Source organism: Fukomys damarensis, unplaced genomic scaffold, assembly GCF_012274545.1.
Source record: "Fukomys damarensis isolate Sample0158 unplaced genomic scaffold, DMR_v1.0_HiC HiC_scaffold_3, whole genome shotgun sequence".
NCBI lineage: Eukaryota > Metazoa > Chordata > Mammalia > Rodentia > Bathyergidae > Fukomys > Fukomys damarensis.
Window position 1 is genome coordinate 10,469,504 of NW_022900915.1, and position 15,500 is coordinate 10,485,003.

General features: G+C 36.8%; 1 protein-coding gene across 3 annotated transcripts in view; it reads left to right on the plus strand.

Moving 5' to 3' along the window:
• The window catches only part of Jakmip2 (janus kinase and microtubule interacting protein 2), a 166,116-nt gene that overhangs the window by 112,459 nt on the left and 38,157 nt on the right, over window positions 1-15,500 (plus strand). For 2 of the 3 annotated variants that reach the window (XM_010627077.3, XM_033766789.1), the window contains exons 4-12: window positions 3,706-3,915; window positions 5,708-5,806; window positions 8,025-8,171; window positions 8,807-8,947; window positions 10,962-11,018; window positions 11,902-12,021; window positions 12,990-13,118; window positions 13,371-13,454; window positions 14,142-14,204. In XM_010627077.3, coding sequence (XP_010625379.1) covers window positions 3,706-3,915; window positions 5,708-5,806; window positions 8,025-8,171; window positions 8,807-8,947; window positions 10,962-11,018; window positions 11,902-12,021; window positions 12,990-13,118; window positions 13,371-13,454; window positions 14,142-14,204 — 1,050 coding nt within the window. The remainder of the gene's footprint in view (window positions 1-3,705; window positions 3,916-5,707; window positions 5,807-8,024; window positions 8,172-8,806; window positions 8,948-10,961; window positions 11,019-11,901; window positions 12,022-12,989; window positions 13,119-13,370; window positions 13,455-14,141; window positions 14,205-15,500) is intronic. The other variant, XM_010627079.3, reaches the window with a different exon arrangement.

Here is a 15,500-nt window from a genome sequence, read left to right on the forward strand (position 1 = left end):
AATTGCACCAGACCAGGGCAGACACATGCTTGTTCCAGGTCCAGAGCCCCGTGGAGTTTGCTTTTTCACATGTTCCCTTATTGTTGGATTTTAAACAATGCCCCCAAATAAAAAAATATAAGATAGCTAGTTAGGTAGACAGATAAAGAGATATATGCCCAGGCCCAAACTGGAATTGTGGGATATTTGAATCACCCTCTTCATAATAACTAGATTCTCCCAGCTCTATGTATATGGAGAATGTCTATTCAATAACTCCTGTTTTCTTGGATGTCTATAAAAATATTCTAAATTATGAACTCATGCAAATTCAGCATATTTTGTGGACATTTGTAAAATATCATAAGGCTTTATAGAGGATGATTCTGTGCTTTCCAAGATGTCTGAAGAGCCACTGGAAACATCCTGAGTGACTGACTCACCTGCTTCTTTTTATTCCAGGAAAAGTATCTGAAAGCAAGACATAGAGCCATAAAATCCCTACACATTTTAAGTAGATTTTCCCCTCAAAATGAATAAGGACTGTTAAAAACAAGGACCATTATAATTTTTTGATTGGACATAATTTCTCAGTACCTTGTCTACTATTTCAAGACTTATGTCACACCCTACAGAGTTGGATCATTCTTTTTAATATGAATGACCAAAAGTCACATAGGTGTCTCACTGTGCTCAAATGTAAAACAAATGTATGACCTAAAAGCTACAGTGTCCTGGGTTATTTAGAAACAGCATTTATATTCATCTGCACTCAGATATTTAGGGTTAGCTATACTTTAGTTATATCATATTAAATTAACCATTGTTTATTAGAATATATTTTCTGCTTCTCTAAAAACTGTATTTTTAAGAAAAACCCCTTTTGTCTGCCAACTCTATACAATTATTTTCTAAGAATCAAACTTATGTTTTGAGGATGTTTCTAGGATTTCAATTTTAAGTTAAAAATAGTTACCACAGAACATTTTTAAAAGCTAAACGTGTGATTTTCTTTGTACTATAAAATAGTATAACCATAAAATGTTGTTCTTGCCAAACTTTCTGAATCTTTTAAATGTGCTGTTTACTGCATTGTTTGATGATAAAGACCAAATCCAGTGCAGGAAGTATTGGTCTCTGCCCTGCTTTTGGTTTCTCAAAGAACAATGGCTGCTGAAAAGAGAATCAAGACCTTGAACTCTGGAGTTGGCAGGTAGGTAAATTTTTAAAAACGGCCTTGTATTACATTTTTCTTTTGTTAATGATTTTCAGTGTAAAATCTATGAGTGTATCCACTTGTTAATCTGTACATTTTTTCATGGCTTTCTTTTACTATCACATCACTGAAGTAGACATGAAATCCCTCTTAATAACAATGTAAAATCTAAACTACCTGAAGAGTAAGAGATTCAAAAATTGGGTGCAAGCAGAATAACATCAGAAACTAACTGCTTCAATAAGATACATGCACACTTTTCATTTTTCCTTTCTTTTAAGCATCCTATCCCCACATCCAGCTCTATTCCTGGGACTGGAATGGAAAGAAATAGGCATTGCATTGTCTAGAAAATTTCCCAGAGAATATTGGTGCATACTACTTCCTGTGTGACAACTAGAGCTTTTTGTTTGATCCCTATAATCTAAGTCAGAATCTATGCTCTTTGCCACTATGCAACAGAGTTTTCTCAATATTAATTTCTAGATAATCAGCGGGGTATGGTGGTGCATGTCTGTAATCTGAGCACTTGGGAGGCTAAAGCAGGAGGATCACCATGAGTTTGAGACAGTCTGAACTACAAAGTGAGACCCTCCCTCAAAAAGGAAAAAAAATTGCTAGATATTCCATGGATAACCCCTTGGGGAAATGCTGGGAGAATATGGGTAATCTTGGAGCCAGAGTAGCAGAGTGCCTGAGAGAACCAGGCTTCACCACGTATCAGCCCAGATAATTGTAATCAAGTACTTAACCTTCCAGGTTCTCAGTCATCATATGTAAAATGGTGAAACAGAACCTACTGATAGGATTACTATAAAATAAGATGTGTGATTTTCATATTACAGTGCTTCCACTATTTTTAAAAAATGGGTAAATCTCCATTATAATGATGGTGATGAAAATGACTCTATGGACTGATGTGTAATGGAATGATTTCCCAGCAAGTTCAGTTAGGTAGAGTACATTACAATCAACTAGAAATATGCAAATCTACAGCAATATGAAATAAAACACTATACAGGACAAGTCTGACAAGTAAATGTGTTGCTCAGCTATGAATAACACAGTTCTCTAGAAAGAGATAGAAACTAAAGATGCTACGTTTCTCCCAAATTAATAGAAGAGCGTTTGATTTCATACTGAATTATCAAGTATATTAAGGATCATGCAGACTTACCCCAATGCCCTCTGCAAATCGACCTAAAATTTAATCAGGTTACTTGGAGTCAGTAGTTCATAAGCATTTATGTATAGAAAATATGTGACAGTGTAATACAATTTCTGTCCCAAATGCATCTCTGCCCAACCCCACTAAATTAAAGAGCACAGCAAAAATGGATTCATACAAAGTGACTGGCTAAATGCAAGAAACATTTTTAGAAAAAGAAAAACAGCACAATGTTTGTGCTGAATGCCTTTCTTTATCTGTTTTGAATATACACATAAAATATAATGAAATGAGAAGAAAGCTTTTATCCAGTGGCTATACTATCTTCAAAAATTGTTTATAGATACTCATTTCATTAGTCCTTATCCAGAAAAAGCAAAAAGGTTTCAGACCAATGAAATGCTAATCAATTGGAATAGAATATCTGTGGCACTTAGTTGAGAAATACTTCTGAGGCCATGCCAGTCTAAGTACAATTGAGTATTGGGATCGATAAATATATCCCACAGATGTAGGAGGAAAAACATTGCCTAGTACCTCCAGATATTTTCCATCCCTCTTCTAGTCCCAACTATGATTTTCTGACAACAGTGATAAAGTGGTTGTTAAGAACTGGCTGCTCTGAAATTTAGACAGGCAGGGAAAGATAAGTAACATGAACCAGTCAAAGGACTTTTTTCCAAATACAAACAGCTTAGTCTTAGAAAAACATTGGGCAAGTGGGAAGTCTGTAGTTATTCAGTTAGAAATGAACAGATAATAATAGAAATTATTATTTAGAATGAACACAAATGTTTATTTCCTCCAAAGAAGATGCAACAAAAATTGTCCTGGGATACATTGTCATGTAATATTCAGTATCTGTCTTTATTAGTACTAGTCACCCATTTTAAATTAACCTCACCTTTCCATATATATCTGACTCACGTCATGTCAAACAGTATATTGAATGAAAACATCCATACAGGATATACTGCAAAGACAAAAATCACTCTTTTTTTTTAGACAGGCTCTCACTATGTAGTTGAGACTGACCTGGAACTCACTATGTGGCCCAGGCTGGTCTCAAACTCACAGCAATCCTCCTGCCTCAGCCTCCCAAGTGCTGGGATTGCAGGCATGCACCACCATGCCCGGCTAAAAATCACTCTCTTTGCCACTTAATTAACCTAGAGTAAGCCTTTAGTACACAAAGTTGCCCCATCTCATCAATGAGTTCAATATACTTGCCATAGTCATGATTATTTTTTTCTGCATCAATCAGAAGTTAAACTCATACAAATGTAAAAATGCATTTTTTGCAGCACTGTTAAATAAAACATTCTGGTTCTCATTTATTCAGATGGATGAAATCAAAGCCAAGGACAGGATCATTTTTTCCCTGGAGAAGGAGCTGGAGACCCAGACAGGCTATGTACAGAAGCTCCAACTGCAGAAAGAGGCTCTGGACGAACAGCTCTTCCTGGTGAAGGAGGCTGAGTGTAATATGAGCAGTCCAAAGCGAGAGATCCCAGGAAGGGCAGGAGATGGCTCCGAACACTGCAGCAGTCCGGTAAGGCCACTCACATTGGTGGAGGAGGGCAGGAGTCATCTTTTATTTAGTTCCCAAGTTTTACTTTTCCCTTAAGCTCTTTTTCTGTATACTACAGAGGGATCAATTCTATGCCCTACTGTAAAACCATCCAGTACCTTGGGAATAGGGTAAAAAACAGTAGACAACAAAGTCTGCACTGCATTAGCAGATCATATGAGAATTATAAATCTCTTTAATTCCCTCATAGAATTTTTCTAACCAGATGACACCTATCCAAAATTAAGTCTACAACAAGAATCATAAATTAAATGAAAAGGCTTGCCTTTTGAAAAACTGGTAATTTTCTCTTGTGTGAACAATTGGGTTAGAAATTGGTAAAGGCAGTTTCATCTACAAAGGTCAAAATGTATACCTGTATAAAAGACCAAGCCTTTATCATCAGCCTGTGAAAGCTTCTAGACTCACTGAACTTGCCACTTATTTCCCTGCATTTTCATCATTGTATATGAGAAATTATTTTCAGAAGTACAAGAGAAATCAGCTTATATTTAGCTATCACATTTTATACCTTTCAAATTATTTAGCTGTTAAAAAGAATAAAAATGTATTATTTAGGAGTTCCAAGGTACTACTTAGAACAAAGTAATGAATAATTTATGAATTGGTTTTTAGGATATATATATATATATATCCCAGTAAAAGGTAGAAAGTATACTGATCTAGTTTGTAGCATATATATATATATTTTTTTTAATTCTTTTGCTTGTACCTATAATGTAACATTAATTTGATGAAGAATGGGCTTTAGAGTCAGACTCTGTTTCAAATTCTGAGTCTGCCATTAACTGTGTGATTTAGGCAAACCATTTCCATGCTCAGAGTACACCACAAGACTAGTCTAAACATCAAAAGAGATGATATGTATGTGATACTCAACTGCAGTGCCTGGCACATAGTTAACATTCAATTCATATTAGTTACTGACCTATTGATATTAGTCACATGATCATGCATGAGTTATAACCTCCCTGAATTTTACCTGTTCTGCTAAATCTGCTAGGATATTATGAAGCTAAAGGTATAATGTATGTGAAACTGTTCTGTCAACTGAACAGCACCATCACAATGAAAAATGGTGATAGGCTTGCAAGTAAATGATAATGATAATAGCAGTACTAGGGGCTCTAGAACAGAATTAAACCATTTCTGTGTGTAAAGTGATTGATGGTAATTCTGCCAGCAGGGAAGCCAGTTGTATTGGGCAAAACACTTTAGACTACCCCATAAACGATTCCTTTTATGCATGAAGGTAATATACCTCCTTTTACTATGACCTAACTCTCCAGAAGTATGCAGGAATTTCCAAGCCCATCTCTATCTCCCAATGTATCCCTTCTGTGGCTAAGTGTAATAGCAGGACAGCTGTCTAAGCTGTGGGAAGCAAAGTCCAGCCAGGACGAGAATTGCTTCTTGAACCTCATGCAATCATAACATGACTTTGGTCTCTCAACACACATCTCTGATGTGCTGATCCAACCTCTGCCATTCCCACAGCAATGAATGAGTCTGGGATCCAGGGAATACCTGCCACGTGGAATTCATTTGCAATTTCAACCAGTCTTGCTTGGTCTTCATCCCAAGTGACAAATATGGTGTTAGAAAAGGGTAAATATTCACTCTTCTCTGAACATTCTACTGTCACCTCATGAGCCAGATAAAGAAAACTGAGCCTATTACTTGTATAAGCAGAATTCCAAAACTTTGTGAAAGGTATTATTGAAGAGATACCTGTTTTAATTTTCACGCATAGGATTTGCGAAGAAATCAAAAAAGAATAGCTGAATTGAATGCCACTATAAGAAAATTAGAGGACAGGAATACCCTGCTTGGAGATGAACGAAATGAATTGGTGAGTAGAACTCAGAATGTTTTTATTTGTTAAGTACAATGCCATAGAAGTGTAAGTTATGAAAGTGTAAATTATGTTACAGAAGTGCAACACAATAGAGAAAATGCATGCACATTAAAGATACCGTTCAATAAACATTCACAAAGTGGCACAGCCACATAAGCGCCATCCAGATGAATCAATGGAAAGTTACCAGGGTCTCAGATCCTCCCCTCCTTGGGATCCCCTCTCCCGTTCACCATCCTTCTAGATAACCCTGGTATAACTTGTACTTGTCTACATGTCTATAACTATTTTTTAAAAATTCTTTGTACATGGAATCACATGATGTTTGTTTTTTGTCTTATTTTCCTCAGCATTGTGTATGCGAAGTTAATCTACTGTGTTGTGTGTAGGGATCATCCATTTTTATTACTCCATAGCATTTAATTACTATCACACTGTCATATAATACATTTGTTTATTCTATCATTAAAGGACATTTGTGTTTTTAAACATTTTTAAACTGTTTGTAGGAAAATGGGTGGACCCTGAGACCATAATATTAAGTGAAATAAATGAGACACACAAGCTAAAATTTCTGTTGTATGAGAAACCCAAAATGTAAATAAAAAGTAAAATAAATATGGATCGTGGAAAATAGGGAGAGAGTTCTTTCTAAAAGGGGAAGGGAATCAAGAGATGAATCGAGGTGGAAGGGAGAGGAGGAAAAGGGGATTAAAAATGTAAGATGCACCACATACACGTACAGACTCCCCACAAGTAATACAAACATGATGTGTTACAAACATATACTAACAAAAAAACTGAAAAAAGAAAGAAAAACAAAGCAATGATGCTGCTACAAATTTGGTGCTTTACAAATTTTTGGTGCAAACAAGTCCATTTCTGTTGGAATATACAAAGTGGAATTACTGGATCATAAAGAACGCAGAGCTTGGGTAGTTATTACAGTTTCCTAACGCTGTCACAACAGTTTGAATTCCTACCAACGATGTGTGAGTTGCAGTTCCTCCACATCTTTGCCAGTATGCAAAGAAACTGTTAGTTTTAACTGTTTTGGTGTTTATGAAAAATATTTTTATTTTAATCATTTCCAGTGGGGTTGTATAACCTTTCAAAGATCTGCTGGCCTTCGTATTTCCTTTAAGATCTGCTCTTAGGCTTTTGCTCATTTTTTATTGTGCTGTCTTTATTTTTCTCATTAATACCAAGACTTTTAAGTATCATTTGTGGAGCATTTAAAATATCCTTGTCTCTGGCTTGTAGTTTTACATTTTCAGTGGCGTTCTGCATATAAAGGAGTTATTTCCATGCCTTTTTTCAAACATGCTTTTTTAAGCCAAACAGCCCCTCTAGGTCTGGTTTGAGTTTCCTCCTGCAATATTTTGATGGGTCAAGGTACTGCATTTCATTCCAAATCTCTTCTAATGTCATGCAGTTTCTTCTTAGATATGTGTTTTACCTGGAAGTGCATAGGGTAATTTCTAGGTATCAGAAGATTTTTGCATTATCATTTCATGATTAATTTTTCCGCTAATTCCACTCTGGTCAGAGACTATATTTGATATTGTTTCATTCCTTTGGAGTATCCTGGCATTTACTTTACCGACCGCACATATGATCAGTTTTGATCATATGATCAATTTTAGAAGTGTTCCGTATTCCCATGAAAAGAATGTATAATTTATAATTATTACAGTTTGATCCAAGTTTGTCTTATTTAAAACTTACTATACTTTCTAAGGCTTATTTACAACTTTCTTTACCAATGCTTCTAACTGCTTGTTCTCCCCACAGATTTGTCTGTATTTCTTAGTTGTCATTTGCTTTACAAATATTTGAAATCATTCTACCACAAGCATAAAATTAATACTAAGTTGTATGTTTTTGGCACACCTTTTCATCATTATAAAATGTTCTCTGAGAGAGAGAGAGAGTGAGAGAGAGTCTGTGTGTCCGTGTGTATGTTTGTGTAGTACTGGAAATCAAATCCAAGGTTCTTCAGGACTGAATTATTCACACCCTTTAGATTCAGCCACTTCTGAAAAAGCACAAGGCTTTGGGCAACATCTAAATACAAGCCATAATAATTATATCAGATTTTTTTTCTTTTAGTGTCTGCATGATTATATATGTATATATAAATTTAACATACTCCCTTGGCCCCCAAACTCCCCCAAATACAAGAGACAAATCCTAATTTATTTCTTCCCAGTTAAAACGTGTACGAGAAACTGAAAAACAATGTAAACCTCTCCTGGAAAGGAACAAGTGCCTCGCCAAGAGAAATGATGAACTAATGGTGTCTTTACAGCGCATGGAAGAGAAACTAAAAGCCGTTACTAAGGAAAATTCAGAAATGGTGGGTATTACAGACTCTGCAAAATTGTATTATTCCAATAGCCTGGCTTACTGTTTTTCACCACTTAGTTTTAAAACACAATGATACTTGGATTTTTTCTTATGTAAGCAAGGAGACTTTAAGAAAGAAAGCAAGATAAGGTTGCTGTCTTTGAATATTATGGAGTTTCTAAAATTGCAGAACTGTAGGTGTGCTCCAGGAATGTGCACATTCTCCAAAAGCTTAGAAATGGAGAAGCAAGGTGTCAGTGTGCCTCCTAAGCCACAGAAACTTCTTTGCAAGTTTCACCAATGTATGATTAAGAAATCTGCATTGTCTTGTAAGAACTTGTATGATAGTTGGGAGATAGATACCATCACTTATATTATGTGTGGACAAGTGATATACTAATTTACTCCAGAACAGACAGGTATAAGGATCCTCAGAAAACAAGTATAAAGAGTCTCAGAAAATCCTCAATGATGTCCACATTTTATAGCAGATAAAATGTACTTCCGTGTTTTAGTTGGTCTGCATAAAATTGCCTGAGCAATATTCACATTTAGCTGGAATCTCATATGCTTTCTATAAATATGAGTGGCTGGAATTTGTGGTTTTCAAAGTTTCCTCCTATACTTTCTTCTTTTCCATTTCAGAGAGAAAAAATAACATCACACCCACCTTTGAAAAAATTGAAATCTCTGAATGACCTCGACCAAGCTAATGAAGAACAAGAGACTGAGTTTCTAAAACTTCAGGTCATTGAGCAACAGAACATTATTGATGAGCTCACAAGGGTAGGTCGTGATTCACGTGTAAGCTCTAAATTCTCCCAAGCATAGGTAGCCAACAAGCCAACATACAGTGGGGATATTTAATACTTTTGGGTTAACCCCAGAGGCCCAAGTTCTTAAGCACAGTATGTAATTATGCTCAAAAGGCTCTTCCAGAAATGTTTTATATTATTTTACTACTTTATACTTTTGCACTTATGATCCTTCTTTAATTAATTTGGTAATAGCAATAAAGACTGCAAAGCACAATAGAGGAAATTTCAAATTTGTGATTAAGTAAGTATGTAGGGTAAGTTTATCTTATACTTGCTTTCCATTATCAGGGTCCTGGGCCTCAGAAAGTAAACATTTTGCCTACAATAACAGCATTGTGTACCTCTTGTTTCCCAAATCTAATCAATGTCTAGCACATAGATCTAGTTTAATAAATATTTCTTGATAAATGGCAACACCATAATCAAGTGACGAAGCTAGAATTCCAGTTTAGCCTTCTGGCAGTTACTCCAATTACTGCTGAAGAGCTGGAATAGTTACTGCCCTTATTTGTATTTGACTGGGGTGTGTGTTTCCAGGAACTGAGGACTGGCCAGCATCTGGAGGACTGAGATCTCTAGATGCCTTTGGGTTTTCCTCTCTGTCTCTCCGCCTTTATTCGGAGAATATCATCTTTGGTCCCTCCCAATTTATGACCAGGCTAAGACCTGCAAACTTGAGGAAGTTGGAGTGGGAGTGGCGGCGGGGTTCAGGCAAGTCCTACCCCCCCAGTACATGATTAATATGATTGACTCCTGTTGAGAAGGAAAGGAAAGATTGTAACATCCATTGGAAATTATTTATCAATCATTTTGTTAAATGCCTGTGTTGAGTATATGTTTTAATACAAACATTGGATTATCAGGGTAATGTAAGTATATAATGCATTGATTTTAAAAGTCTTAGTTATATGGACCAAAATATTTTTACTTATAAATGCAAAACAAAAAACAAAAAGCCTGAATGTCACTGGCTTAAATCAGATTGTTTTTCACATGTAGGATGAAACCCTGGGTCCTTCGCTTCACTTTCACACTTTCACACCTTAATAACTCATAAATCCACATGCTCACTATTCCAAAAATATATCTGGCTTTGAACATCCTGAAATCAAACTGCAAATTTATACAATGTTGGGCTGCTTAGAAATGTTGATCAGACTATCAGGGAAACATTTATACCATCTAGTTTAAATTTATGCACTAAATATATGGAGTGCCCCAAATTCTCAGGATATCTCCTTTTCCTGAAAGACTAAATAAACTGATCATTAGTTCTATGTATTTTTGTGTTCTCCAGATTATTTTTTGAAGGAAGGGAAGAAGAGAGAGAGAGAGAGAGAGAGAGAGCGAGAGAGAGAGAGAGAGAGAGAGAGAGGGAGGGACCTAAAATTCACCTGGAACCAAAAAAAAAGATAATGACTACTTACAGTAATTTTCAGTAGAGAGAGAGAGAGAGAGAGAGAGAGAGAGGGAGGAAAAGAAAAGATAAAAAAACTAGACAGATTCAACCAACCAGATATACCCTATCTCATTTTCAGGGACTGCAGGATCCCATGTTCTATAAGTCAGCAGTTAAGCTTTTTATGTTTCACAAATGATGTAATGAAAAGAAAAAAGCTGTATTTTAAAATGCTTTTTTAAAATGTAAATTTCCAAGTAATTTTAGACCTGAGAAAACGAAGAACTGTGCTTTAGGGAATATAAATAACTGTTTTTGAAGTTGCTTGATTTTCAAATATAAAATGGAAGATTCTGATATTAGAGATACAGTGAAGCTCTAATTGTGAAGCTCTTGGACCCCATAAATTATCAGGAAAAGAACAATACTTTTACACTGAAAAATCTTTGAGGTTCACCCCCCAAATATGCCAACTTTTAAATAGAAACATGTAATGACTCAAGGAGAAAACAATTTTTTTTGAAAGGAAAAAAAGTAGATAAATTTCTACCAACTCTAAATCTCGAAATTCCATGTTTCCCAGGACCGAGAAAAGCTCATCCGCAGGAGAAAGCATAGAAGAAGTTCCAAGCCAATTAAGGTAATGAGAAAACTAAGTTATCGAGCATTCACCACAAATAGCCAAAGAGGTGAGGCTTGCCGAGGAATCATCCTGCAAATATGTAATGAATCAGATGGTTCTAAAAGGCAGAGACCCATGAGCTCAATTTACTAGAAGAAAATCTTTTCTTTTGACATGTCTTTGAGTCTGAAAATTACTGTGTTGTGGATTTTCACCTGAAAGGGTTTGCTTTAATTTGGTTTTCTTTGAATGGAAAAGCCACTAGGTTTGGTATAGAAAGGCTTATCTGACAAATTGAAGAATTACAGTCCAAGAGCATAAAAGAAATACATACGATTTGATGTCTGTCATTGAATAACACAGTCTTTATTGACTTGGACAATAATATTGATAATGACACCCTCAATCCACTAAAATCTTTAAAGCCTCTGAAAATCTACAAAAGCAATCTTTGTTCATCTCTGTGTTTGATTCTGGTATTTGTTCTTAGCAAATACATCACTTGATTGGGATGTAAAATTGAAAGATAAGACTTAAGATTTGATCACACCCTTCACATAGATGGCTGGATTTTCAAAGTCCTTTGAATACATTTTAAATACTAAAGAGAGTAAATCTCATGAACTCATCATGGTATATAATTGAACATAAAAGAAACTATAACGTTTTATAAGAATGTCCAGATATTAGTTTTTAATGCATAAATCAGAAGTCAAATGGTATTGGATAAGCATTTTTAGTATTACTGAGCTCGTGCCTACTCCTATTATTTTATTGAAGAAGCATTAAGGAATCCATGTTTTCTATGCCCATCTATGTGTATGTCAGCTAGAAGCATTCTGGTATGTCAACTTTCTCGACTTTTAAATGTGCAGTAAATGTATACCTTCCCTCCATGTAGAGGCCTGTTTTGGACCCATTCATTGGCTATGATGAAGACTCCATGGATTCAGAGACATCATCCATGGCCTCATTTAGAACAGACCGGACACCAGCAACTCCTGATGATGACTTGGATGAGGTAAGCTTTCCCATTTTTCTGGTCTTACATGACAGTGCCACCAAATATACCCCTCTTTAAGGGTGAAAAAAAGCACTAACTCTTCATCTCCTTCATGACCAGCACAAAGTGGTCTCGTAGCAGTGATCATGTCTGTGATCACAGTTGACTATGTCACCTCTCAAAAATTAACAACACCTAGGTCATGTGACCTTCTAGAAACTTCTCTATAGTTCAGCTCTATAGCTGGAAGAGTTCTTTCAAATTTACTCTCCAAAATTCTTTATCAAAGGAACATGTAAACCAAAGGACAAGCTCAGAAGGTTTCCTGGATACAGTCTATGTTCAGCAAAGTGGGACCTCTGGTCCACCTTCATCAGAATGACCTAGGAGCTTCAATTACAATGAAAATTGCTAGTTGCAAACACATAATTCCTAACTTACTATTTAGGAAGCAAAACTCCCAACTGAATTTTCACAGAATTCCCTGATGATTGTGTTATAATTTAACACTGTAAATAAGCTATGTCCTAAAGCTATAAATAAGTCATGGATATAAGTATGTTGCAAAGAAATGAGAGTAAAATGTTGAGTACTGTTTCTTCAAATTTAGATCCAAAATCTATTTATGACTCCTCATCTGGATCTAAAGTTGGATGTCATCCAATGGGTAATAATGAGAAACGTATATATAAGTGAATGATTGTTTTATTAAAATAACCTCTTACATATTTCTGCAATGTCTATATTGAAAGCCCACACATACACTTTAGAGTTAAAAATAAAGTCAAACAAAATGATAAATCAAACAAATCTTAACTTCTGCGGGATCGAGGTACAAGAGGTATATGTACCAATTCTCCAGAATGGATGTATCACAAGCATATACCAATAAAAAGGGGAGGGAGGAGTGGTCAAATACTAGTATTTACATTAAACACAGTACTAAACATAACTAATAATTATTTGGCTTTTTTTTAAACCCCAAGAGTTTAGCAGCTGAAGAATCTGAGCTACGATTTAGACAATTAACGAAAGAATACCAGGCCCTCCAAAGAGCATACGCCCTCCTGCAAGAGCAGACTGGAGGCATCATTGACGCTGAACGAGAAGCCAAGGTCGGTGCCCAGAAGCAAAGAGAGAGCTGAGGATTTGCTAAAGAGCTCAACTATTAACCTGGTGATAAAGGGAGCCGCAGGGAGCCTTAAGCAAGAATTTAGATCATGAACATCAGTTAGGAAGACACTTTTGTCATAGAAAAATTCTTTTTTTTTCTGTCACTTCTTGAGTACTAGCAAAAGAACATGAGAGAAAGAAAGATATTGAAGGGCCATTTTACTTGTTGAGTTCTGAAATTTTGATTTTGTCAGGCTCAAGAACAGCTGCAAGCAGAGGTGCTAAGGTATAAAGCCAAGATCGAAGACCTGGAAGCAACACTGGCTCAGAAGGGGCAGGTAGGCACTTGGCTGCTAGCTCTTCCGCAAACACACACCTTCAACTTGACCATCCTCTCGCCCACCCTGTGCATGGGCGGCATCCAGGACACAGCTTGGCACTCCACAGCAGCCTTCTCACACCATGCCAGAATATTCAACTCTGTTTCTGTCCTTGGTGTTTTGCTGGCCTGAGTGCGAACTCAGACACAGCAGGAAATGAGGTTGGACAAGAGAGAGAGAGAAAGAAGCCCTGAGGACAAAGAGCCCATACAAATTGCCTAGAGTTTTCACAAACTGCCAAGACAAAGGACCACACCCCACCCCAGCTGCACCCTTTGCCTCTATGCTACATTTATGGTTCGCATTTTAATGTTTTTCATTCATATGTATCTAGCCTGTGTGCATTCTGACCCTTTTCACTTTTTGCCTGTGTGGTCACTTCTGAGTCCCCGGAAGGCTGGTCCTGGATTATTCAGACTCAAAAGGTACAGGTAGTGAGTGACAATGGAAAGGGGTGAAGTCTCGCTGGCAACTTTGGCCCCATTGGTTTCAAAGAAGTTGCTGGCAGGGATAGGTGTCATTTATCAGTCCTTGGCAGGCAAACAAATCGCTGGAAAGAAGAGAGCTCTGGCCAAGTGGATTGAGGACACACGCTCTTTGGTGCCACCATGAAATGCTGACTGCACAATATTCTCTGTCAAACAGGATTCACACTGGGTAGAAGATAAACAACTTTTCATTAAGAGAAACCAGGAGCTTTTAGAAAAGGTATGTTGGGCGCAACACCCTAGTGGGGCAGAGGAGAAAACACTGAGCGATCCAGGAGCAGCAGGGGGTGCTCTCAGGAGTGGCACAGGGGCCAGGGAAGGGGAGGCTTTTCCGGTGCTGCTCTGTCCTTTGCTGAGTGCTCAACCGCATCCCCATCACTGCCATCATCATCGGTTAAGTGGCACGTGTGCATGGCTCCGCGCTGCGCCTTGTGCAGACTTGAACAGATGTGATCCCCAAGACCCACTGATTTGTTATCACATGGATATATATATGTACTGTACACATATATATATTTACCCATGCACACACCCTGTGTGGTTGTTCGCCGACAAAAAGAAAAGTACAAGTATTATCTTGTGCAAGGAAGTGAAAGAATATGACGCTAAGACCATGTTGCAATAGCACAGATTATATTCTCATTTTAATCAATTTTCTAAGCTTGGCTGTTTTTATTATTTTTTAAAGAAATTTCTTTTAGACCTACCAAAGCACAAAACAGCAGGTCCAGAAAATTAATCACAAACCAAGATGGAAGAGCATGGCTTAGGCCCAGTAGATAGAATCAGTTTTGATGATCTAAACATAGGCTTTTAGTACAGACCATAAATATAACAGAGAACATTTTAGATTCCGGTTGGCTTTTCCTTTGGTTTGTAACTTCTACAAATCCAGCAGAAGATAACAAAATCATCATATCATACCCTTGACAGGAAGAGAACTTGAAAGCCCATTTGAGTAATGGTATTGATTCTATAGGGTAGTCCAAGTTATTTTGGGTTATTTCTGCCAATATTTTCTATGCTTGACAAGTAATGAAAATCAACCACAATGCCATAGTCAGCAGGAGAAGGAAGGGACAGGTTTGCTTGTCTTCCTTCCTCTCTAGCCTGGCAGAGTTGACTTCCTGTCTTACTCCCTGCACAGTGTGAGACAAAGCTGAGGTAGAGAGGGTGGGTGAGTATCCAAAATTGAGAACTGGTGCTCTCAGGAAGATTATAGTTCGCTATAAAGAAACATTGTTGGCCTTGGTCCCAGTCTGTGACTCGAAACCCCTAGAAACAGCAGTCTTCTCAAATAATCACCTCACTCATTTGATACAGGATTCTAGAAAGTAGATTCTCTTCTAGAATTTTCATCAGCTTCTAAAATCTTAGGAAAGTTGATTATACCCCAAATATGTAGTGTAAAAAATAGTGAGTCAATTCCATTAATTAATGTCACATAACTTTCCACTGTTTATCCTCTTTGTTTTCCTATCATCCATAGAATTGTCTGGTAAAAAATGTCATTACA